The sequence below is a fragment of the Pezoporus wallicus genome, unplaced genomic scaffold (genome assembly GCF_028554395.1).
Source record: "Pezoporus wallicus isolate ANWC-B61680 ecotype Strahan unplaced genomic scaffold, APGP_CSIRO_Pwel_v1 contig_5418, whole genome shotgun sequence".
In the NCBI taxonomy this organism is placed as follows: Eukaryota; Metazoa; Chordata; class Aves; order Psittaciformes; family Psittacidae; genus Pezoporus; species Pezoporus wallicus.
Genome location: NW_026640709.1, coordinates 1,857,327 through 1,884,327, shown reverse-complemented (window position 1 = coordinate 1,884,327; position 27,001 = coordinate 1,857,327). Strand labels below are relative to the sequence as shown.

At 39.1% G+C, this 27,001-nt stretch overlaps 1 protein-coding gene across 23 annotated transcripts in view; it reads left to right on the top strand.

The window, feature by feature from the left end:
* GPHN (gephyrin) overlaps positions 1 to 20,682 on the top strand; it is a 304,336-nt gene extending 283,654 nt beyond the window's left edge. For 12 of the 23 annotated variants that reach the window (XM_057420165.1, XM_057420166.1, XM_057420160.1 and 9 more), the window contains 6 exons: positions 10,261 to 10,348; positions 12,377 to 12,450; positions 15,077 to 15,141; positions 16,274 to 16,377; positions 17,541 to 17,637; positions 19,679 to 20,682. In XM_057420165.1, coding sequence (XP_057276148.1) covers positions 10,261 to 10,348; positions 12,377 to 12,450; positions 15,077 to 15,141; positions 16,274 to 16,377; positions 17,541 to 17,637; positions 19,679 to 19,812 — 562 coding nt within the window. In that variant the 3' untranslated portion in view covers positions 19,813 to 20,682. Of the gene's footprint in view, positions 1 to 744; positions 817 to 10,260; positions 10,349 to 12,376; positions 12,451 to 15,076; positions 15,142 to 16,273; positions 16,378 to 17,540; positions 17,638 to 19,678 lie in introns of all 23 variants that reach the window. The other 11 variants (XM_057420149.1, XM_057420152.1, XM_057420143.1 and 8 more) reach the window with 1 other exon arrangement.
* The last annotated feature ends 6,319 nt before the right edge of the window (positions 20,683 to 27,001 follow it).

The window sequence follows — 27,001 nt, the reverse complement described above, 5'->3', positions numbered from 1 at the left end:
TCCCAGTGAAACTGGCTTGGAAGAATTGTATGTAAAAGGAAATGCTGTCTTCATAAAATAGGAATTCTTAGCAAAACATGATTGTAAATAAGATCCTGATAGCAGTAACTTTCTCAGTTTTGGACATTTTTTTCAAATCCTATCTCTTGGGGCAGGGTAGCTTAGTATGAAGCTTCTCATGAATAAAGTGGCATCTTTACTGACTATGGAGATATAAAATTAGGATAAATACAGCCCATTCCCCTTGTAGTTAAGACGGTGACATTTAATATGCCTTGAGACCTTTTCCTGAATAAGAACCTAGAAAGTGAGTGAAAATGTTTCAATAGGGCACATCTGCAAATATTTTCACATTATTATCTGTGATCCTCCTTCCAAAATGTCAGTGTTTAATGCTTCATTTTGTTTTGCCTGCAAGTCAAGAGTAAAGAAGTTTCTCCGTAGATTCTGCAAGAAAAGATGAACTATGCATTGTTTGGCATGCCCAGTTGAGCCTAAATTGGTCCACAACTTCACTCTTCATCCTTGTGAGAACCCTGTCAAAACTGTGACAGAAAAGTTCCTATGCACTCCCTGTCTCTTCTGCTGACTGGCCTTGCAGAGAGGAAGCATTTCCCATGATGATTTTGAATATTCAGAGCCACTAAGGGGGACATAGCTGGGCACAGAGTATTCCTTTCACCCCAGGAGCCTCTCTCCTTCCCTAGCTCTTTATTATACCCCTTCTGCTTCCTTTACCCTCAGGAAGCCAGATGTTTTTAAAGAAGAAGGGACACAGAGCTTCCAGAACACTGCGGAGACAGGCCTACCAGATTGGTGAGCACTGTTTTTAAAACACTTGGGAAGTTGAGACACATGCATGCTCACAGGCAGGCTTGACTAGATGTCTGTCAGTACAGAGCTTGGAGCACAGATTTTACAGGTTGTTGCCATACAGAAGGAAATGGTATTTTTATTCTGTCAATTAAATAACATTGCCTTGTCAGTTAAGTTCTTATGCACCAGTGCACCGTAGACATACATGGCTCCACAACATTAGTAAAATTGAAGTTCTGTTAATACCAGGAATGTTTACATTACTCACCAGTAGCAGCAAATATCTTTATCTGTCAAGTCTTTTCCCTTGAAAAATACAGTAAATTAGGAAGAAACCTGCTTGAAGGTAGTAGAGGAGTACAGCTCTAGGGAAATCACAGTTAAGACTCTTCAGTCATACCTGCATACTTGTTTTTCCATTAACGTGCTGATCATCTCTAGAGCAGGCTAACTGGAATGCTCATGAACTCTCTAAACTATGAGTACACTTTTTTCTAAAATACATGTACAGTTGTATGCTAGATCTTATTTAGGGGGATGGTTTAACAATATAGATTAATTTACAGAACTTACCTCCTATCACAGACAGGCCAAAGGGGCAGGAGTGATAACAGAGTGAGTGTGTACCACCTGTCATTTTCTCCATTAACAAACAGAAAAATTAGTTTCTATAGTTTGATTCTTATAGGAATTAAATACAGGCTGAAAGTAATGAAAAACCTATTTTGGGCTAGTACCCAAAAACTTCATTCATGTGAGGATCCTCACTGAGGTTAATCAGCCTGTTTTTACAACAAAAAGTTGGGGGATTGAATTACAGCTTAATGCTTACTTTGCAAACTAGAAAAACAAGTTTCTGTACTCATTATTGTATCAATCTGCTATATCCTTAGCCTTCTAAAACTCTTTAGCAATTGGTTGTTCATGCTGAAACCACATTGTCATAGATTTAGGTTTTCCTCATTAAATTGACTAAAGAGATCAACCCATTAGAATCTTAAGCTGGACACTACACATCCCAAAAAATGAACTGCAGTTGGTTTATGAAAACCTGTCATCTTTAAAACATTTTAGATGAATGTGAAGAACATAATATAGACTGTCTGCTTTATCAGAAATTGCTTAGAAGCTGAAAGCTACCAAGCGGGTGATTAACTTGGAATACCTCATGGAAGTCACATATCATTGCTAATAGCCTAAATCCAGAGGACACATTAAATGAGCCCCATCATTAAACTCATCTACTCATCTAATCAGTGCTGGGGAAAGCATCAACAAAAAAAAGGACCCTAGAATAAAACCTTGCTGCCCAAAGCATGAGCAGTAAGGAAATGCTGTGTGCTTGAAGGAATATAGTCCAGTATCCTAGAGATAAATGAAGGTCTAGTTCCTTCCGTCAGCTAACGACTGTCAAAAAATTGACTTGCTGGTCTCAGACAGAGTAAGTTTCTCTTTCAGTTCCTTCTCTTCACTTATTTCTGTAGTTTACTCTTCTTGGATAATTTGTACTATGTTTTAGTAAACAAAAATCAATGTCATACTTCATTTGACATTTTCTAAAAACATAACTATTTGGGTTAAGACATAGCTGATGGCAGGGAATTTTAAAAGGACTTTTTATATTGTCTCTGACCTGTGGCTTCCAGCTCCTTTTTCTTCTGAAAACAGACATTTTTCCAAGTGACTAAGTTGTGGTTCTGTAAAAGGTGGATCTTTACAGAGAAAGCCTCCATTTGGAAGCATTGCCTTTAGGGACTGCATTTCTACCTGTCATAGAGACATCCATACTGTAGTTCAGTAGCAGTTATATCCGTTTACGCAAGGGATGAATTTACTTTAAATTCAGTTTAAATTTATTTAAAATTTACTTAAAATTGAAGTTAAAGCAAAATGAAAATGTAATAAATTCTGTTATACCATAATGTACCAAATACCATGTCGCTGCATGTCAGACTTTGTAATACTGTTTGCAACATACAAGCGATTGTCACTAATTACATTGTTCACACTATTTTACTTTCAGTTATGTCTGAAAGAATTAACTGCAGAACAGCATTTACGCTTCAGACTCACCACTGCCCTGTCATCTTTACTGATGAGCAATGTCTGATTATTGAGACATTGATTATTGTATTGTGTGGTGTAATCACTCAATTATACATAAGTTATATATGTTATGTATAAGTTGTATAATCAGTTATATATATTATATAAGTTCTATATATGTGTTATATTATTTCAACCCAGCTACAACTGTTGAATATTTTTCACTCCAAAAGTGAAAACTTTTCCGTGAATCCATATAGATTCACCTCTTTCATAAGAAGGAAGATAAAACAGAAGCTATTATCTTTACCAGTGAAATGCCAGCCAACTTCTTGGAAAAACTAATAGACTTCTGGAAAGTGTTGGGATAGGATTCCCTTTCTCCAGCTAGTAAAGTATTCGGGGATGATTTATTAATTAATGCAAACAGCTGTTCTCAGGCCTTTTCTTACATTCAGGGCTCAATATAATTGACAGCACCTGAATTATAAAGCTCCTGTTCTATCAAAGGTCCTGTTCTTCCAGCATTGATGAAAAAAATAGTAATTACAATTCACAAGCAAATGCTTGCAGATGAACGTACACAAGCAGCAGACAAGAATGCAGCTCAGGACCCAACCATCAGCAGTGTAAATTCCTTCATGTAGAAATGTTCCATAGTACAGAAGCACCTGGCTTCTGCAACATGGGACCTTTTCCTGTGGACCTTTCTACTCTCTTGTTGTTCTAGCATATATATGAGTGGAAGTCTTCTGAAATAGTTCATGAAAACAGTGGTTGTCATCAAGATACGGAGACAGAGAAAAAGCTGAAGTCATTATGCAGATCTCATGGTAACTTCAGCAAGAGTTGAAGACCTCTGATCAAAGTCTCTTTGAGTTCATAAATGTAACATGAAAAAGAATACTCTGCAAAATAGCATTCTTATTTGCAGCAGCAGCAGTTAAGGGACCAGCAAAAAGTAGCAAAGACAGATTCTTTTATGTTGTTATCAGATAGACAAAACTTACATAGTCATGTTGAACAAGCCAGAAGCTGCTGTAATTATTCCAGCTTTCCTCGCAAGCTGGCCTATATTCTTAGGGAAAACACAGTGCATCTGTTCAAAGTGATCTAGGGAAATGCCACAGAAGGTAGAAGGAAGAAACATTGTGAGAACATGATGAAATACACTGGAGAATTTTTAAACAAATACAGTTTCAGAAGAGTGCCCATATGTTCCTACATACATCATCAAAATCAGATCTTCTTCTGCCTTAGAAAACCAGACTAGCCAAAACACAGAATTCCTATTACATTCAAATATTCATTCATTGAATACATGCATTGAAATACATTGAAATATATTCATTAGATTACATTCAGTATTACATTCCACAGAAGATGGGTTTAGCTGGCTAAACCTAATATAGCACCTAATCACTAATCTGCATCCTGCAAATTTCTGATATACAAAATATTCATCTTGGCCATGAAGTGAGAAGTGTGTGACAGGCTTTGTCTTTATGCCTAGCTGCATTCGGCTATTCATTTTTAAGTCTGTCACCTCAACTGAATGAGCACAAGAAGAAAAATGCAAGTTAATCATAATGGATCAAATCCATATCCCATATTTCCTCAAACAGAAATGTCATTGAGCTTGATGAGATCTCTGTTTGAGTACAGTAAGTACAGTATCTTTGGATTTTGATTTTTATGAAAGTTTTACTTTGGTAAAGTCTTTTTTGTTTTGGAGGTGTTCCTTTTTCTGATGTGGAACTGGAAGCTTAATTGGGATCTTTGCATACAAGAGGAATTTCTGGCAGGTCCTTGTACCTTAGTTATATATTCTCTTCTGGGAGATCTGTATAGCAGAAAAAAGACCTCGTAAGATGCAAAATTAGCACAAACCACTGTTCCCAGTTTGTGTGAGCATGGCCAGAATGTGCTAAACCCAGGGTACCTACAGACGGCGCATAGACTTTTGAAGTTTGCAGTCAACTGCTGTAGTTCAGAGGAGCAGCTGATCTCCTTTGGTCTTTAGTGTGTGACTGATGTAGGATCACTGGTAGTACTTCAGTTTTCACTGTGCGTCCAGGAACCTGTAGCTCTGCTGAATCTGTGAGCAGTCGTGCCTGAAGGAGTCATTATTTCAGCATATAAATGAAATACTTGAGATGCTTTCAAATAAAGTAAAACAGTAGGCAAGAAAGGTTATTGAGCTCTGCTTTTGTACTCACAACAGACACTTCTGCATGCCTCTGGTGCACTATAGTGCATGTATATCTTTATGTATCTGTGTCCAATATATCCATAAAGCACTCAGGTTTAAGGGGCTAACTGTGATGGTTTGCATGCACAAATTTTGCAAGTATGGGTTTCCACAAGACTTGGATTTATAAAGCCCGGAGTACAGTACAAGTGTTTCTGTTAGCCACCCAACAGTAATAGCTGTATATGGCAATGAACAGCAAGGACTGGAAATGACTGTCAGGTATTGAGGTTTATTTGAATGAATGAGACTACTGTGGCAAAGAATTTGGTGGAAATGGTCCTGGAAATTAGTAGTGAACTGTGGATTTTGTACTTTGACAATGGCTTGATAAGACAGTCCTAACTGCATGTTCCAGTGCAATTTTTACAGGGATAACTCATTTTACTGCAAAGTAGTAGGTGATTCAGACCACCATTTGTTGTTAACTTGTTTTCTAAATTTAATTATAACACTGAGCATTTTAATTGCATGTATCAAACTGCTGGTGTTAAGGGTTGTATCACTGAAAAGGCTGACAGATTTGTAATTAATGACAGTGAAGCACACAATAGGATCAACAGAAATGAATTAACAGATGTTGATTTCTATTTGAAAGAGAAAATTACACTGTAATTTAGGGTACTTCAAAATGGCACTTAAAACACTGAGAATTCTTGGCTGTACTGTACTTTCTTTTGAGGGAGATAAAGAAAAATATCTCCTACATGGCTGATGTCTGTTTTAATGAGGCTTGCATAATTTTCCTGTTCAAGCTTTTAAGCTCATTCGTATCTTTTCAGTTCAAAGACAGCTTAGTAATCAAGTGCTGTGTAACAGTTTTCCACAAACTAGCTTTGATAATCAGAATTTTTCATGAATCCAGAAAGCGTTCCTATTCTGGTATCCTGCCATCCTGCAAGCCCGCTCTTCAAATTAGTGAAATCAAGTGGCATGTCAACTGCAGTGTCATGTATCTGCTTATTGGATTTTACACATTCTGCTGCCACTATACAGCACACACCCTCCGACTAATTTCCAGATTGTACAGCTCATTCTGCTCCATTCTGTATAAAGAGGGTCAGGAAACTGAGGTAGTGTTAAACAGAGATACTCTGTTTATCAGACTGACAAAATTAGCAGATAATATAAAGGTATACTTAAAAGTACATGGTTTCTTTATGCAAAGTATTATGTCTGCACTTTTCAAGAATATATGTACAATACATATAATACTTGTACAGACACAATCTGCTGTAGATGGGGATTTCTGATGTTGATAAAAAGGTTGGATTTGTGCTTTCTTACCTATATGAATAGTTTCATAAACTGTGTGTAATTGTTCTAGAACAACTTTCCTTAGTTGTATTTACAGAAGATGCTGGGATGTGATAAGAAACATAGAGGGAATGCAATTTTTCCAATCAATTGCAGCATGTTAGAAAAGCGCACTCCCTTCTTGTGCACAGTGTCACTCTGGCTTTGAAAATCACCAGATGAAACAGAACAGTTTTGCCATCTGGAAATGAGACTTCCCATCAAAATCTACTTTACATTGATTAAGGTATTCACCATTATATTTGAGACCTGTTACAGTTCTGTCCATGGAGACAAAAAATCCAAGAGTAGCACTTTCACAAGACATTTTAAAGGATTTATCATACTAAATTAGACCATTAGTCTAGCTAATCCTTTATCCTGTCCCTGGCAATGGCCAGAACATAGTTTGCAATTTGTACCTGCTCAATGAGTGTTATGTCTCAGCTTCATGGTGATTTGTCACAGGCCTTTTTGAACAATTTTTTCCTCTTATGCTCAGATGCCGAAGTTACTTTATCTATTCTTTCATCAGTTAATTGTCTTCACTTTATTCTTTTTTCCATGACAATCCAAAGGAGAAGCTGCTCATTGCTATACAACAAATTAAACAAGAAGTAGCATCTTCTTATCTGATTATATGTCAGAACACAAATATGTGTTAATAGACATTTGAATGATAACTCTGTGCATTAATTCAACTAAAGGCAAGGAAAACGTTCGCTGCAGTCTTGATTGAAGATTACAGCAGGTGACCCCTGTAATGAGTGTTTTGTGTTAATTGCTGAGTCACGGAACTGCCAGACTCAAGTAGAATAGAAAGTTAGACAGATTTGAGTGGCAAAAAGAAATGCGACCAATGTGTTAAAAAGAGAGAAACCTTCTGCAAAGAAAAGAGAGAGAATTCTGTAAATGTCTCTCTCTGTCAGAATAAAAGCCAAGCTAGCATAATAATTCCACTTATTGTAATAAGATTTCTATCTCATCTCTGATTTTGGAAGGATTCAGTGCATTTTGCAGCTATCCGAAGGTGATAGGCAGTGCTATTGGTTGCGTAAAGTTTTAGTGGTAGAATTTTTAAGTGTCTTGCATAATACAGATAGTAAAGAAAGGGATATATTATACAGGTCATTCAACTGGAAATGCTAAAAATACTCAACTAATTTCAACATTTTACGTGGCATGTAATAAAAAAAAATGTACGATGAACTACTCCAGTGATATGCTGCCCTCATAAACAAAGGTGTGAATTGAGTCCTCACCTGGTCTGAACTTGGGCTTGTTTGGGGTTTGTTTGTTTTTTTCCTTTGTTAAGTAATTTTATATATATACACACATATATATATATTTGGTATGTAAGTAGGATAACTTCCATTCTGTTTAACAGCAGTTAAATATACACTTGACTGCTTTTCACTGTTTTCCATTATTCTCAAACCACAACCAAAAACAAGCGCACTTTACAATTCAGACTTAGCATGTCCTCAGACAGGTGGTCTTGCTACCTATGGAAAACTCTTTAATAATTAAGCAAGATAAAATGAAACAGCCTGAAGAAAGCTCCAGAAGGTCCTCAGCTGCATCACAACCTAATGAGAAAAATATACTGAAAGCAGTCTTAGCCTAGTAATAGTAGTGTGTCTGACTGTCATCAAGCTTCAGGAAGACCTCTATCAAACTGTGTAAAGAATACGTATTCCCTGTTGCATTCCAGTCTGCACTCCAGTCCTCATTGGCAAGGATTAAGGAATGCTTAGATCTTGTGAGACTTTTCCTATTAAACACTCTATAATGATGTTAAGCAATGTCTTACTACATACTGATTATTAGTAAGACAATCAATATGAAACACTTGGTTCTGAAGAAGATACTGAGAGCAGCCAGCAGCAGACTTGCTTCTTTCCTCTTGCCTTCAACAATTAGTGAAGACTTACCTGGATTTTGGGTAAAATGATCCTGAGATTTCAAAAGGGGAGCTGAGAAAATGTCTGTTTCCTGAAGATCAAAGAAGATGGTTTTGCTCACGTCCGTGTGTTCTGTATTTTCTCCCAAAGAAAACAGAATTCAACCATTCATTATAGGCCATTTAGAGTATCAGAGATACCAATACACTAAATAAAGGTTGTGGAGGTGTACCACAATACCTGAAACCACTGTTTCCTCTAAAACAATGATAGGGTATAATTTTATCTAATTGATTGTAGCCTGCTGTATGGCACCAGCAGTCTGCCCTTCTTTAGGACAGATTTGCTGTAGTTTGTTGCCTACCTCTTACAAAGAAATATGACCCTAAACAGCGGATGCAACCAATACAAATAAAAAGTTTTTGAGAATAACCACGCTGTGATACCAAAGAAGATGCTGCATCAGTCACTGGACATGGTGGAGAAAGGGGCTTGAGTCTTTCTGCCTGTTAAGGCATGACCAGGTTAGAGGACATGTAAGGGCTCTCTGGTGAGGAGGTGAGAGGTGTGCAGGGTTGCATGCACTTGAGATGCCTATTCAGTGAGGGAGCAAAGTCTTTCTTGTGTGACATAAATTGTGGTGTGCACAGCACCACATAATGCTAGCTGCTGCTTTGATTTCAATAAACCATGGGCAAAGACAGGATGCTCAGAAGAAAAGATTTTTCTTTCTGAGACCTTTTGAAATACACCGTTTCTGTTAGTCTCTGAAAGGTCAACCAGGACTTGCGTAGTTCTGATTTTCCTGTTCCCAGCTCAAACCCCAAAATAACTGCAGTGATTCTGTCTTTTATTGAAATCTAGCCAAAGCTCCCAAAGAGCAGCCCGTATGCCACCTGCAGCCTGCAAAGCCTTGATAACCAATAATGGTATTTTGTAATTGTAGTGTGGCATTTAACTGAAGTGCTGTATTCTAGGTGAATATACAATCGCTAGCATTCTAAGAAGAACAGCCTTCCATGAAAAACTTTGAAAATCACTGAAATGAAAACATACTGTTGAGGGAATGTTACATACAGTCATAGCAACTGGCCAGCTTCTGGTCAGTTCACAAATGTAAAAGTAGGTATTTAATAACTTGAGGATTCTTTTGAATTCCTTTGGTCTTACATAAGCTGTATTATTAAGTTTCTGCACTAGTTCAGATCTGAAAAAAAAAAACCAAACAAAAAACAACAAACAAAACCAAAATAGTTAAGACACCAAAACTGAAATACATTCGGCTTCTATCCGTCATCTTTTCAGTTGTACTCTTTGTATGGAGGAATGTCACATCTCCCCCTACACTGTTTCTCGAGAAGTTAAATAGACATTTGAACAGGACAGATTGTGTTTTTTCAAGATGAAGTGGATGTACAGCTGGCTTTGCTGCAGAGCCCTCCGATGGAGAAGATAGACAAAGGATTTATTCCCACTTTTCATTAATAAAAGTTTGGAGTCTTACCCCTAGTTTTGCACACATCAAATAATCTAGACAGGTAGTATGGCAGCCTGCTTGGTGGCCAGTAATTTTCATGGGTCAAGTCCCTTTATATAGCCCTGTCAGTTCATCTAAGTCATAATTTATATTGCTACCTACTGTGCAAATTGCATACTTTTTGACACCTCTGTTAGTGTTCTTCAGTCCCAGCTTAAAGTATCCCAATGTTCCTGTTGCAAAGCTCCTGTTGCAAAGGTGCCAAATGGTGTGGTGTTCACTTAATGAGACTGTATTGAGTAGAGCAGGGTGGAGTCTTAACAAAGGAAGGAGCTTATATTGTCCAGGAGCTATATCTCTTTTTTAAAATACGTGTGTGTGTATACATCTGTGTGCACACAGACACTTGCTTACGCTACAACTCATACTAGTTCTATGCCATTAATCCACTTGCCTGTTCTTTTCTGTAGCCCAGATGATTTACTGAATGCACTGAATGAGGGTATCAGCCGTGCTGATGTCATCATTACATCAGGAGGTGTATCTATGGGGGAAAAGGTATGCTAAATTTAAGTATAACTTCCTACAATATATGTAAGAATGTCAAGCCAGAGTCTATCATCAGAGCTTTTACCTTTGTATTAATGTTTAGTTAAAAAGGGCTCTTACTTTTTTTGGAACACTTAAATGTGAACTAATCAAGAAAATAGTCTCCAGCACTATCCTCATTCCCTATGTTCTTATAACTGTACAACAGGGAAAATTCTAATTCTTGATTTGCAAATGTGTTTTTATTTCAGGAATAATTTATATAATTATGATGAGTAAGGTGTTTGGTTAATAGCACATGAAGGCAACAGACTTCCTTTTATTCTTAGAGCTGGTAAAAGTAGATGGAATAAAGCTACTTTGAAAGCACTTGGAAAAGCAACCTGAGTATATAAATAGCTTGTTCTTGCTCAGCAGATCTGTCTCCTGAATATGCCAAAGCTCTATCTGTTACAAAAATAGTTTTATCACATTTTGCACCTGATAGTCCTACAGAGGCAATACATATGAGACGCAGTGAGCTGATATATTTGCCTTTTGAATCATTAACAGAATTGTTGATTGAGTTCCTGTTGATAATCCCTGTGCCAAAACCATCAGAGAAAATAGGGATACACAGATGCTGGTGGGGCGTAGATGAACCTGCAGGACATTTATTAATCATGACTCAAGGAAAACTCAGATTACTTTTTGATCCCAGGCTGAATCTGTGAGTTTGGCAGGTAAAAGAAACATCTCTCCTTTTATAATATCAGATACTAAGACAGTCATTTGGAGATGGCAGACATGAATGCTGTTTTTGTCACTTTTCTGAGTAGAAATCATGTTGTTGGATACATCATGAAAATGGCTAAGTAGTTCAACCAGTGTCAATTACTTTCAATCCCATTATTGTCCTCACTAGTCTTAGAAAAATAATCAAGGACAAGTGCTCCTCTTTAAATCGGGAACGCAGCAGCATAGTGCAGAGACAGGGACACTTGGAGGTGACCGATCTGCTGGATGGTCTTGCAGGTGTTCATGCCTTCTGGCTAATTTCTCTCCAGTCTGAATTTGAGGCAACAGCATGTGGTCATAGACTGTATATTGCCCTGATGGTTACGCCTCCAATACTGAGCTTTCAGCAGTTTTAATGAAATAACTGTGAACATCCAGAAAGTAAATAGAAAGTAAAAAAATATTTAGAATTCATGCCTGGCTGAAAACAAGTTGCTGCTTTCTGAGTATTTGAACACACACTAAAAAGACACAAAAGAGAGAGAAAGATGGGAAAACTGCAAGGGAGCTTCAGATTTACTGCTACAATAATCTCTCTCCACAGATGACTGTTATGTCCCTTGTCTTTAATCTCACTAAACACAACAGACAGGATACTACATCTTGAAACACAGCAAGTTTCAAGAAAGGCTAAACAAGTAATTCAGTTTGGTTTAATAACTGAATCAATTGTATTTATGCAAAATCATTTAACTTTAACACACAAGCTACCCACAGTATTTTCCTTCTAAGGACTGTTAACCCCAGCCACTGTGAATTAGACTGTGTCCCCAAGAAATTGCAGTAATTCCAGTATCCTGGAAAACTGTGATTTCTACAGTACAGTATTGATTTCAGAAGTACTAGGAGATTTCTAAATCCACTGCTAGATAGCTTCCATGGCAAAAATTAAATAACTTGATGATTTTAAGTCTTAACTTTGAACCATACAGGTTTTTTTCCATCTTTGACATAGAGAATGTTTTAGTAGTAGGTATTTGTAGGGTCCTCTAAGATTCTGGTGCTGCAGCTGATGTTTAAGTAAATGCATTACTGTGTCCTCATGGAGTCAGGTTTGGCACCTAAACTGAGTCTGTTCTTCACCACATCTTTTTGAAAATACTTTTTTCAAATACTGGAAATTCCCCACTGGACTGTAGCACTTTCAGGATATGAAAAGTCTTTCATCTTCATTTGATATTAATTAATTGCTTTGAATGCTTGGATGATTTAAGCCACTTCGATGTTACTTAATTGGTTTTCTCTTTTGAATTTGAACAGGACTATCTTAAACAGGTGCTGGATATTGATCTTCATGCACAGATTCACTTCGGCAGAGTTTTTATGAAACCAGGGTAAGAAATCTTTCTACTTAGGCAGCATAGATGGGGTCTGTAGTGGGCCAAATATCCTGTAGAAGTGCTTCAGTACATTTCAGTTTTCCAAATATGCTACACATGATAAATATATATGGGAAAAGAAGCAAAATCAATCCTGTTCAGATTATTCAGCATCTTTATGGGTGAAATTAAGTGGAACAGAGAGGTTACTTTTTATCACTAAAAGATGTTTCTCTGATAAACTGTTGCAAATCAAGCTTGGCGACTGGGGGGAAAGCAGCATGCTGTAAATGTTGCTGTGAATGTCTTCACTGTGATCAGAGAGCTCAGATGTTGACATTGTTATGAAACAACTGGAAAACAAGGACATTTAGCTGCTGGTTTGCTTACCTGACATCTTATTTCACGTCAAAATTTGCCTAAGTCATATCCTTGCAAACAAGCAATTTCTTTAGAGAGGTGAAAGGACAGCTAATTTACAGAGTTTTATCTAACATATTGAACATAGTAATTTTAAAGTAAACACAATCCTTTGTGCGTTTAGTTTGCCTCAGAAAACTGTTTCAGCATTGCTTTCCTTTGCTGTAGCACTGCACATTAATGAGTCTGGAAGTCTGCTTTGTTGAGAAAATGAAAACATGTATGTAAAAGAGAGGGTTCCCTTTCACAGTACAGCAGCAGAAAGATGTCTACTGCTCTGCCTCACTAACAATGGAGTGCACTTTGTTTGCCAGCTGGGTTATTGGCACAGTCCAGTAACACAAGGCCAAGTGCAGCTTCGAGGAATGATTCCCTCTAGCCTGTAACTGTTGCCAGGGAGCAGAACAGAAAGTGGGTTTTGCTGTGAAAACAGACAAAACTTTTACTGTCTCTGCATACAGCCCATGTGGGTTTGGTGCTTCTGCTGTTATGACCAGCAGCTCCCTTACGTAAAGGGAACAAGTGAGCTGAAAGAGTCTCCCATGCTGGATGAAGGCATGGAAATTGTTCACTGCTTCTGTCTTACTGCTACAGCCAGTATGGGGAAGTCCCAAAACTGGGATCTGCTGCTGACAAGAATGCATAACCTGATTTAGAGAATTCAGAATATTAAATTCTGGTCTGGCTTACCTGAAAGCAAACGTAGTTCTTTCCTCTGGTGATCCCTCTGTAGACTTGTAGCAATAAAGTTTTAATAACTAGCCAGAAAAGCTTTAAGAAATTTATTTTCCCCAAGCATCCATTTTCATTTTATTCTGTAAGAAAGTTATTTCTTGCTGCTACCAAAGCATTTGGTCATCTAATCTTACTGAGAATGTAAGCACACTCATTTTCATTGGCTGTAGTGCACTAGCAAATATTGTGTCTTAGTTTTTATTAATTCTGTCTTAAAAGGCCTTAGAGATTAATTGTGATTACTATATTGGGAAGAATTCACTTGACTAAGTTCCAAGACTGAAGTCAGAATTTGTTTTGTTGGCCTGTATTTTGATGCACTACCCTACTGCAGCAAGTTGCCTGGGATCTACCATTCTTCCACTTGATTTAAAAGTCGCTGAGATAATGAAAAGTTGAATCTTGCCTAGCAGCACTGCCAGGAGAAAATACTGGAAGACTTTACCTTTGCTGGTGTTGAACTCTGAGAATTCAGAGTTTTCAGTAAATATGAATTAGCTATTAGTTTTTTTGTGCCTCAGTTTGTGTACTGGTGATAAGATTTGGAGGTCTAGCACATAGTTCCCATTATGTTAGAGACACTTCAAAACAAAAACTTCCAACACCAACTTGCCTTGGTAAAATAGGATATTGATTAGTCCTAGCAGGTACAAAACTAGGTAGTAATGATCAAAGTGTGGCAAATCTCCAGAATTGCTTCTGGTCCGCCACTATTGTCTGCTCTTAGTTCAAGATAAAGCCAAGAAACTCAGCCTAACTATTGTTCCTACAAAGTATCATTTCTAATGTTTAAAAGGATGCTATTAAAATAGGTATATAGAAAACATTTTTTCAGAAATGAGTACCTTTTCTTTGCCAGCCATCTTCTTGAGCCATCACATTTCTGTCCTATTTGTAATAGCCCTGATAACAAGTCACTAAATAACACTTGGGAGCAGCTCTGAAAGATGGAGAGAGCTCTTTACTGATAGACATAGGTCTTAACCTGACTGCAGCTCTGCCTGCTTATCTGAATGTGTTCATCTGCAGACTAGCTAGCATTTGCTGCTCTGAAATACTGCTCCATTGTCACTACTGCTGTAGGCACTGGAGTAAGGGAAATTAAAGTTACTATTATTACAAAGAATTTGGAGAGCCTTATATGAAAACGAATACAGCTCTGTAATGCATTTCAGTATTGCTTATTTGTTAATTGGTTTCTAGCATGAAGACAGGATTTAGATTTTTGAGTACTAGTTCATCTGCTCTTGGCTGTTTCACAAGGAAAATCATCTACTTAAAACTTCATAGCTGAATACCAAGAAAAACTAATTGTTCTGTCATCGCAAAGAGAGGATTACACCCCCAGTATGGAATAAGCAGCAGGTGCTAACGAACTGCTGAGAGAGATCCTGTTTTGTTTTCTTTTCCAAATGTTTTAAATAATAATGTAATAATGTTCAAACCAAGTCTAGTGCAGATATTAAATATCTTTCTTTTTTCATAGCCTGCCAACAACTTTTGCAACTCTGGATATTGATGGTGTAAGAAAAATAATCTTTGCACTCCCAGGTAAGATGTTTTGTGGATTACTTTTGTTGTCGTGAATATATGATGGATATGAGACAAAACAGTGACATTTCACAGCACCTGTGTCTGGTGCTGGCATCCCTAAGGAAGGTACCTGTGAGGTTTTCTGAGAAATTTCCAGAAGGGACAGACTTACAGAGGTATATTGAGGAGTTCTTTCTTGTTCCTGTCCTCAGGATTTGCCAGTGTACAGGCCTTATGCTTTCTTCCATCCAACAATTTCCTTGGGTTTTGGAAGTGGTACTGTGCAGGGGTGCTTTTTTCCCACAGCTCCCTCTGCCTTCACCGTAAATATTCTCTGTGTGTAAGTCAGTGCATCCACTCTGACATATTGAAAACGGAAACAAAAGCGAGGGAGTGCCAAGGAACATGTCACAGAATTCTTTTATTCAATCGTGATGGTATCGTGGATCCAAAAGAGGGCAGCATCACCTGGTGCTGCTATTCCTTGGAAATAGCCACTCAGAATAAACATTTTCTTGGGGAAATGGCTACAAATCTCTATCCTCTAAATCAGGAAGAATTTGTTTTATTCCTCTTGCTCTGGATTTGCCTGGATTTCTGACTACACAAGGAATCCTCCTCTTGATAAGCTGGTGGTTTTCAGATGCATCTTAGTGCTCTTTCTCTCTCTTATTTTAGTTGCTGCAGTACATTTTCTTCCAGGGGACAGCTCAATGGATCATCTGTCTGATCATAGTGTTTATTTTAGAACGGTCACCTAGGGAAGTGCAGATGCATGAATCAAGTTTTGTTTGACAGATGTTGGTCATACACGTCTCTTATAAGCCAATAGAAAATGTATAAATCAGTAGAATTCTCAGAATTTGTATGAAAGCATTTTGCCACTCTGTTAGAGAATTAAAAGTTATTTTTCCATAGGTCTTGAAAACCTTAATCATGAATCAAGAGCCCTATCTGCTAGGACCTATCCATGTACGCAGTAGGCCCCATATGCCAGTCCAGTCTTGAATGAAATGTTTCCTGTACATAGCATGAAGAGCTCTTTAGAGTCCTTTAGAAGTGCAATTGCTATAAAAAACATTAGATCACTTCCAGCATTTCACGGAGTAAATCAAGAGGGAGTCACCACCAACTATTCTTTGTCCTACAGGCAACCCTGTCTCAGCTGTTGTCACCTGTAATCTCTTTGTTGTACCCGCACTGAGGAAAATGCAGGGTATCCTGGATCCTCGGCCCACCATTATCAAAGCCAGGGTAAGAAGCTTGTCTTCTATTTAAAAATCTCTTAAGATGTTGAAGCACAGTTCTTCAGGCTCTGCAAGGCTGTCTTGTTTGTGGAATCTGACCCCTACACTAATTCTGGCAAGTTGAAGGAAGTTCACACAAAACAGAGACACATTCTCAATCTCTGTGTCCCAAATATTCAGTCCCAAAATTTCTAAGAGTCAGATGACCATTTAATAGAGCAAGATACACAGGTGCAGCGGCAGTCGTTTGTCAGTCAGGCAGAAAGGACACTTTTCCTGGGTAAAAAAAAATAAAAATAAATGGTTTTAACCTGTGGTAAAAAATGCAGAGTAATCTGGGAATACCTGAAGAGGTGGATAGTTCTGTACTAGCAATGGAAAATACAGCTTTAAAGCTTTCTGTTCTTAAGTTATTTATACAAGTAGCCCGCATGAGTCCCTACTCCACACACACCCCCAAGCAATATAAGTCCCTTAAACTACTCATTTCATTTTTAGAGGAAATCATGGGCATTGCAACTCTGTTTAATGTAGATGCAAGGTATATTGTTATAATGCATGATTCTTCATTCTTCTATTTTTGATTAAAATAAAATACCAAGGGACACATTACTTTTTCTAGTTTTCCTAGTGTTCGTGGCTATGCAGTTTACTCTTGCTGCTTATCCCTTGCACACTTCCTCAGGCATCCAGATTTTTCCTTGTCTTACAGCTAAAATATTCTGAAACAGAGAGCAATTTGTAGTGACTCTCACTTTTGCGTGTATTTTCCAATGTGTTCCATTAAATTCCATTGTGAGCCATCCCTTGTATGTCTTTTCATTTCAAAAATGGCCATTTCCCTTTTGTCAGAGCTAGCAGGATTTTGAATGCAAATAACATTTTTATCTTTATCAGTGTAATGCAGAGACAAGAAATGAAAAAGCTTTTTTTCCAGAGAAGTACTGTTTTTAAACTCCCAGTAAAGGAGCAATATTATAATATCACAGTTGTATTTTCCTTAAATACTGCAGTCTCTGCTTTCAGCAGCTTTTGATCTTGCACTAGACACCATCTGACCTCAAAATGCAAGTCTTTAAGAAGACTATTTTTAAGGAAAAACAATTGAGCAGATGATTCTGTTATCTTAGTGCAGTCTGAATGTGACATTTTCATCCTTTTATTCTACAGTTATCATGTGATGTAAAATTGGACCCCCGCCCAGAATATCATCGGTGCATACTGACTTGGCATCACCAAGAACCTCTACCTTGGGCACAGAGTACAGGTTAGTGCCCCATCGCACAGACTGGCAGATACACTCACACAGGTCCTTGCCTTCCTCGTACATGTCTAAAAACAGCCAAGTGTGTGCACACATTTTTTCATATAACCTTCTTTATTCAGGCTGATTTGCTGGCACACTTCTGCACATCCATACATGTTCAAAAAACGAGTAGATGAGGTCCTTAATAACATGGTTTAGTGGTGGACTTGGCAGTCCTTGGGCACGGTTGGACTTGATCTTGAAGGTCTTTTCCAACCTAGCTGATTCTACGATTCTGTGATTCTATGTACATTATTATAAAATACAGTCATGATAAGACTTACCAACTTAACCATTAAAACTTCCTTTATCTGAATAACCTGCCTTTATACACACACCACACCTGTATGCTTGCTATGTGCATACATTTCTTTTCATAAACATCCACCCACTTGCACTTACAGATGCATTTGCGTACTCATGCTCTTGTGCATGTACTAATGAAACACAAGTTGAAGCCTAGGTAGGAATAATACAGATAAAAGTGTGATTCTAGCTGAACTGGAAAAGTAGAAGAGATATCAGAGGTTATGTGTGTTCTTTTAAAGCAGACCAAGGCTTTTCTTAGTCATGTTTGCCCCCTAGGGATACTCAGCTGCAGTGAAGGTAAATACTATATTTGAATACTTTATTAGCTGTATAGCCCTGGAAGACTGACTACCAGTTACTCAAGAGACTGAGGTCCTTAAACAACTAATTGCCTTTTTGCTGCATTCAAATTGTTCAATACAAAGCACTCTATACAATTCTTCACAGGGTAAACATTAGCTGAAATGACTCTTACTGTTTATTCAGAGGAAGTTCTTACCGTTGACTCCCAAGATCACACAGCCTCTGACATATTTCCAGGTTTAAGTCAAGGTATTACTTACATCTATAACGCTGTATTTGGTTTAACTCTTGTTTTATTGTGCACCACTTCTTTCCTTACACAAACAGATTGTCTGGAATGATTTCTCTGTCAGTCTGCAGGTTTAAAACCCAAGAAACTAAAGAACACAACTTTTTATTGCTTTTTTTGGTTTTTGTTTTTTGTTTTTTGTCAGTACTACCAATATGATACTGTTTTTCTTCAGAGAATGTTGTGAAGCTCAGTGTCCCAGAGAAACTCACTCTTTTGAGGTGGTGTATGTTATGGATTTACTCAGCTGGCCACCTATGGTCCAACCCTAGGATTGTGCTGAAAAGTGTGAAGTCAAAGTGAAGGTTTCCAGTTCCTATCTTGTTAGTTCTCAGGTTACTGCTCGAGCTGGGTGCCTCTGGAGAGGGAACTCTACCCCAGATCATGCCCTCCAGTTATACCCATACCACATGGCAATCACTTAACTCTGGTTGGTCATCTCTTGATTTCTGATTGGTTTTCTTTGTCACCAGGCCTTCTTCTGAAGTTACCTCATTCTCTTGGAGCTGTTTCCTTGGTCCTTATCGTCTTCATTCTGCTCACACCTGCCAGATTCAGCTAGTTCTGTGTCAGCAACATTAGTCTTATCAAAAGTTTTCTCCATCGGCACTTGTGGCTTCAGCTACTTCAGCTATTAGTGCTAAGCTAGTAATGCTAATGAGACTATCCAGATAGAATAAATTTATTCTATATACTCTATAACAGTGTATTAAGAACATTCTAGAGTGTGTTGATTTGTCTTTCTACAATCATATTAGGTATACAAATTGAGAAATAAAGTAATTTTGATAGGATTAGAAATTCCAACAGAAAAGCAATTTACTATGACGAGATATAAGGTATAGCTAATGTGGAAGGTTAGATAGGAAAGCAGTCAGCACTGGGAATGAAGGTTTTGAGAGCCAAGGCGAAGAGAGGGTGACTAATTCTCTGCAGAGTTCTGTGTTTCCATCCACCTTGTAACAGTGAGAGCCCAGCTCTATGAATAAGTTAGCACCATGAACATCTTCATAAGAGCAGCTCTTGTTTTTCACGTGGTTTGTTGCAGCATTTGAAAATAGTGGAAAACTTAACTGAAATTCTTCTCTCATTCTCCTATAGGGAATCAGATGAGCAGTCGTCTGATGAGTATGCGCAGTGCCAATGGACTGTTGATGCTACCTCCAAAGACAGAGCAGTATGTGGAACTTCACAAGGGGGAGGTGGTGGATGTCATGGTCATTGGAAGGCTATGATGCCACCAGCAAGAGCGAAGCTTTGATGCATGTCCACATATCATTGACTGTATCCTGTAATATGCAACGGCACAGCTAGTTTTTCTGATTTGGATAAAAGTTGATCAGTATAGTCAACATCTTGAATTATATTTCAAATGGAATTTAAATAAATACCTTTTAAAAAAAACTTTAAAACAAATCTTAACAAAGAAATTTATTCTGATTATATCAAAGCAACTTTTTCCTTTCCTTGCAATTGCTTTGTGTGTTCAATGCTAGTTCTAATAGCGGTAGCTTTTAGTAGACAGCAGTAGGTGCCTGCAGAACTTGTGTTTTTTCTCATCTTTAAGATACAACTACTTATGCTCTTAAAACAAGGCTGTCTGCTTATTTATACTAGCGTAGACAACACTTGGATTTCCCTTATTAGTATGCTTCATAACTGCTTCACAGAGAGCTTCTGCTTGTTCTTTATCTTGTATCTCGTGTTGATGTGCACAGTGCCAAAAGCGGAGTGGCTGCACTGGGAACCCAGTGAAGCCCCAAGGTTTTCTCACCTTGCTGCGCATTCAGGGATCTCTCTTGTCCCAGCAGCCACCCAGCTCCGTACTCTTGGGCAGTAACTGGATACCTTTTATTTCAACAAACAAAAAAATTGCTTCCTTAAGTGCTGACAGCCTTTTTAACCAATACATTTAAAAATGTACAGAACTGAAAACTAAAAAAATCAAAGACTGATCTTGTACAGATATTAGTGTTACCAGCATTCGTGTGGAAATTAAATGAGTAAAGAAATAAAACCAATGTTAAACAACTCTGTACCATAACATTTTCTGTAATGATATTGAAACTTAAATGAATAAAAAAATCCTCAATCATTATTTAAAATTTCACCTGTTTAGCCTTGTTGTTTGAACCAAGAAAACAGTGGTTTGAGAGGGTATTTGGGGTGGGGAAGAGGACAGGAAAGGAAATAGTATGTGGAACCTAGGGCTCATCCCTCATGTACACTCAGTATCATGAGTGAGCTGAAAATACAGAGTAAGCGCTCTCACCTCCCAAAGGACAAAATGGAAGCAGCGTTTGGGGAGGATTGCAGCTGGACTAGTCAAAGCTGGAGATTACTTTTTTCCCCATCTGAATTGCACAGCAGTTGCAAACAGCCCTTGTGCTGCACGGTGTGCAGTTTGGTAGAGCATTCATTTTTGTTATTATTTCTATGAGATGCTGGGACTTTTCAGCCGTCTCCAGATTATGTGTTTTGGTAATTTCACATTTCATCTGGGATTAAGACCCTATCAGTTCCCTACAACACCTTGCTTCTTGGAGTTCAGGGGTAAAATGCTATCCCATCAACTCCACTCATGGAGCCAGACATTTGTCTGTAGTGGTTTATTTTTTTTTGAAGACTTATTCAGGGAGGACACAGAAAACTGGGTTTGAACCCTGACTGCTACAGTGGAGCAGAGCTGTAGTTCTGTGATAATCGCAGAGGCCATCCCTGTGGCTGGTTTTAAAATCAAACTCTTTGCTGTGGAACAGCCTGATTACTCCCTGCATAGGCCGTTGCAAAGGTTGAAGGCAGGTGGTGGGCATACACCATGTTCAAATATATTCCAGGGACTGATCATTCAGAAAAATAGTAACAGAACTTGCTGACCTTATTTCTGTGTTCCTGGAGTACATGTCCACGTTTGTGATCTCTCTGTGCAGCAGCAGGACAGTATCAAGTTAAATTAATGGATGCCTGTGTTGACTGTACCAATACTGGAAACCACCGAAGAAGAAAAAGAGAGAAGAGTTAACTTATCTCAGAAATAATGTAGAACACTGCCTATTATAATCCAAAGGGTTATTACATAGAAGTTATTACAGGCAGCATATGTAATGAGAATCTAAAATGTATAAAGGACACCAGTAACAGCCACCTGAGGGAGATTGTGTATGCAATTGGAAATGCTAGACAAAGATAAAAGAGAAATGTGAGGAAACTCAGCCAGAAATACCTTGGGTCTGGTTTACATTAAAACCATTACACAAACAAATGTTTCTCAGAAGAGTTGGCACAATGCTGCGTGTAACACTGGGCTGCATTTAAATTGTATCTCAAACAGTATCTCGGCATCATAACACTTCATTACCATTGTAACAAATAAAATATCTAGAGGTTAATCGAGGTTTTTTTTTTTCCAAATCAGAGACAGCATAAACTGCTTTAGCTACCCTATCTTTTTTGTAATGGCCTTTGACCAGTGTTCAACTTTTTATGCAGGAAAATAAACTTTGCATTTTCCTAGAGGGGAACACAGCCCAGTCTTGATTAACACTGAAAGCCGTAGCATATATTGGAGAGGTAACTCTGGGAGAAGTGTAATAACTCATTTTACAACTAGGTCTCAATTATCAAGCCTAAAATCTGAAGAATCTGCCTTGGTTGTTGTAATATAAATGGATATAATTGTGATACAGATAGATAGATTCAGATTACTTTTTAACTTTTGTTTGATAGCAAGTACAACCCAGCCTCCACTCGGAAAGGTGAGTGCCATGCTGGCTTTAAAGACAGCACTGAAATGCAGAAACTTCTTGGCTGATTCATGGGGAGGAAAAGCCTGTGCATTTTGCAAATGTTACAACCTCATGATCTAGTTTCTGAAAGGGCTTAGTGACTCATGTTCAGCATTAGATTAAGACTTGCAACCATGCCATGTTGCACACAGGCTGACAAAGCTCTTGGAATATAAAGCCTTCAAGAAGGCAATGCACAGATGCATGGTAGTTCTCTAGTTGTTGGACTGGTCTGCCAGGGATTACTTGCTCCATCCCAGCATTGTACAGCGACATCCAGCATGCTCAGTCCCTATGCAAGGACTTCTGCATTTGCATGAACCCAATTTGGGTTTAAAAATACAGGCAGCCACCTTAATTTTTGCAGTTAATTCACAACAAAACCAAAACCTGACTGTACACCAGTAACTCCACAGATAATCTCAACATACCAGAGAAAGCAAATGTATTGGCACGATCTTGATAACCAGAGATTTAAAAGTAGAAGTAACTTCAAGAAAAATATGAAAGAAGATAGAAGTTAAATTTGTGTCTATGCAAAAACCACCTTAGAAACAGCAGCAGGCAAAATCTCGAAACTTTGATGTAATCCTTTTGGAGGTATGGAACACTGCCAGATGGAGAGCCATATCCAGATGCATTTGCTTCCATTAGAAAAACCGAAGTCCTATTGCAATACTAACATGTTACCAGCCACTGGCACAAAAAAGCTGTCCCATTGGACTGACTAGGAAGCATGCAAAGTAGATTCTGTGGGGACCTGACATTCTCCTCATGTGGATTTTACTGTGGACCAAGATGGTTTGAAAGGATTCCATTACCAAACAGAAATCAGAACAATCGGTAGGACAAATGAGAGTTAGCACATCAAGGATGAAAAGCTTTTCAAAAACAACACATTATTACCTGTCTGTCAAGAGCATTTCCTAACTAACTCAGATGTTTTTCTGTTGTGGCAAAGTCACCAGTGACTTCATCATTTTGAAATGCTGTGCTGATTGGACCACTAAGGAGGACCTAATTCTGCAACAACATATAGACCAGACACTGGGCCAGGAGAGGTCAACCCAGATGTTTGCAGATGCAACTTCCTATGCTGGCGATGGCTGGTACCAGCAGGAGAAGGCAGCTTCTGTGGGTCTACTCCAAAAACTGCTGAGGAGACAACAAACTTCCCTGCACTGTGCAGCCTTTGTGCTTTTAGATACATTTCTTTTACAAAAATTTCCCCCTTGCAAAGAAGTAGCCAATAGTTCACATCTCAGACACAGTATAAATGCATGATAAGTAGATCATGATCCATCTTCCAAATAGTCCCCCAGCGTTCATAGCAAGAATTCCCACATTTTCAGTCTGAAGCAGTATCTATCTCCTCTGTTCTGTCCTGAATCAGCCACCTCCTGGTTTTGTTTGATGCCACTTAGCTTTCATGTTGAGGCAAAGAGGAGTCATCCTCACTGTACCACCCACAGATGGCAGTCATCTAAGTCTTTCATTTATGTAGTCTGCCCTTTGTGGTCATGTTCTGTCTCCGACAGTCCATAAATTGGATTATGCTTGTGTTTCTCTTTGCACCCTCCTCAATTTTACTATATTCTGTCTGAGACAAGGAGACCAGAACTCCACACACATTAAAAGGCATCACTATCATCCTATGTACCCACATAACAATGACTTCTCTTTGTTCTCTGTTCCTAATAGTTAATTTTTGTTCTTCTGTACTTCTGACCGATGTGGTTTTAAGGACATTAAAATACAGATAACCTTAAAGTCTCATTCTTAACTGGTAGCAATCAACCTAAGAACATAATTATAATGACACTTCCAGAAACATTTTTCCTCATAGGCATAATTTTACTTTTATCTGTGTTGAATTTCCTCAGCTGTTTTAAGTCACTTCCACTAATTTTGAGCAATCCATCTGAAGTTCTTCTTCCTGATAAATGGGTGTCTTCCTTTATTTTAGCTACCTGTAGTTTAATCTGTTAATAGACTGCATTGATTACCTCAGCTGAGCATCTGTTCTATACTGTGTGAAAAGACCTTGGGTGGCTTGACAGCTATGCTATAAAATTGATACTTTACCTTATTATGTCTTATTCCTCACCTTTTCTTGTGGTTTATTGCCACTTGGATTGCCCACTGGTGCTGCCAGCCTCTTCAGCTATGCTTTAGTTTTAGCATGCTGTTGCGTTACTGCCAGGTGACCTAATAAATCCCACCTAAGGCAAGAACACCCTTATGCATACGTGGAGAAGCTGCAGTGAAAAAAAATTTGGTTTCATGTTTTCCTATAGCTTTCTTGTATTTGAACGAGGTTGCTGGAACAAGCATGTTCATGGTAAACACTGGTGGTCAGTCTCTTGGGATGTGGCTCTGCAGTGCCCCATGGCAGGAACGTGTGCCGCACTCAAGGAAATTAGCTCACAGGAATGTGTAGGTGAGAGAACTGGAGCCAATGTTGATTACAGCTGGTTGTTTGGGGAGTGCTATGCCTTTCTGCAAACACAGTCTGTCAGGGGTCTGGTGTCAGTGCCAGGTAGCTGTTCATTACTAAAGGTATTGGATAATGAAAATGAAAATGGCCTGAGAGCTACTTATCTGCCAGTCTTTCAGGAGAGGAGAGGTACACACACAGATGCAATGGTACTTGAACCCATCTAAACAAAAGATAGCTGGCACTGTACATCCATGACTGACTTGCTGTAATTTACTCCCTGCAGGCCAAATCCAATCAGTTTGGCCAATGTGCTATGAAAAGCCGGGGAACAGAGAAGACAGGATTTAATGAGCTCTTGACAGCATGCATTGCTGAGGAGTCATGCTTCTGCCTTCCCCATTAAATGGAGTTTTTCTAAGAGGTGGTGGCTAGGGTTGGGTTAAAAGAAAAATAACAAAAATAACAGTCGTGTGTTAAGGGGTGGGATAAAAAGCACACACACAAAGGAGCACAGACAGGAGGGCAGCTGGGTGAATCCAGATAACACCATGTGCCAGCTACTCCCAAGCACATCACAGGAGTTACCTGCCCACCACAAACCCATCACTGCGATAGCACAATGGCAGGCAGGAACACAAGTTAAAGATTCACAGGGGTGCCTTGGCTGGGGCCCTGGCCAGGGCTGTCCCAGAAGTACCTCAGCCCCTGCCCGGGTCTGAAACCCATTAACATAAAGCAACAGGAGGGCTCTCACAACCACCTTTCAGATGATGGAAGGTTACCATCTGGGAGTGCAGGACACATTACGGGATGCAGGGGAAAAACATTTATAGGATTGCATGAGATTTAGAAGAAGAACCAAAAGTGGTGAAAGGAATGGATGTAAGGGGCTTGGGGAGGAACAGATGTATGAAAATAGAGGGATAAAGGGATTAAAAGGGTTGGTCAAGTGTAAACAGTTATGCTTGTCTGGCCATGCCCTGTGCCCTGCCTGATCACTACAATCTGTCCTATTAAATGTTGTTTCTAACTCTTCTCCTGGGTGAGGAACAGGTGAGACCATGGGAGGAGCTAGCTACTGGGGGGAACGGGGGAGTCCCAGACTGCTGGAGACACCATGGGGTCTGTGGGTCACATGAGACTCATTTGTGCGTGTGTGTTTGTGTGTATATAGGTGTCTCGGGACGGGGGGGGAGGAACTAGAAAGACCAAGGATCCAGGGCCAGCTACAGGGTGAACTCTGTGTCCAAAGCTGGCCACTGCAGAGGCTGCGGTCTGTATATGCGCTTTTACATATGTGTGTTCGAGTGAGGGGTGTGTATCAGCAAAAAGGAGTGGAGTTACAGCCTCAGGGGTTCCCACATCCCGGTGCCAGCATCTGGGGAGGCTGGGATCCAGGGGCCAGATACTGGGCAGACTGAATGCCTGAGCCCAGATGCTGGAGAGATAAACATCGTATATACATGTCTGTATTTTCCACTAATGGACCTTTAACCTGATCAGCCAGAGAGGGGAACGGGATAAGGCCATTAGTGCTGTGTTGTGCTGTATACATGTTGTGTGTGTGTTTGTGTTGTACTTCCTGGGAGGGAACACATGCTCAGCCTTATTGTTGGTTGCACCTGGGGGCATGTTGCTGCCGCAGCCTCACTTCTATGCGGCTACTGGATTTACCTCATTCCCCACAAAAACCACAGTCTTTGGGGCTCTACTGCTTCCTAAGCGTGTCTTAGCTCAGACTGTCTTTCCTCTGATATCCGCATATCACACTTACTACGCAGTACAAGCAAGGGTTGAGATTATGTGTGTATGGGGTAGGTAGACAGACTTGCGCCTTCAATAGTTCAGGCAAGAGCTGTGACTTCATTGGAGTCAGTCTCCTCCAGTTCAGTCGCTCACTCATGGTGGTGTTTGTAATTATATTTCCATTGGCTAGAGATGGAAAAGAAATTCAGTGTTGAAAAGGGCTTGGTGGTGGTAGTTTTGCTAAAGCAAACCAGGTTGGATGAGGCCTTGGGTGATATGGTTTAGTGTGAGGTGTCCCTGCCCATGGAAGGGGGGTTGGAGCTTGATGATCTTAAGGTCCTTTCCAACCCTAACTATTCTATGATTCTATGATTCTAATGCTATTTATCCTTCTCTGGCCATGTATATTTCACAGCTGATACCAAGCTGGGAAAGAAAAGCACCACTGTTTTC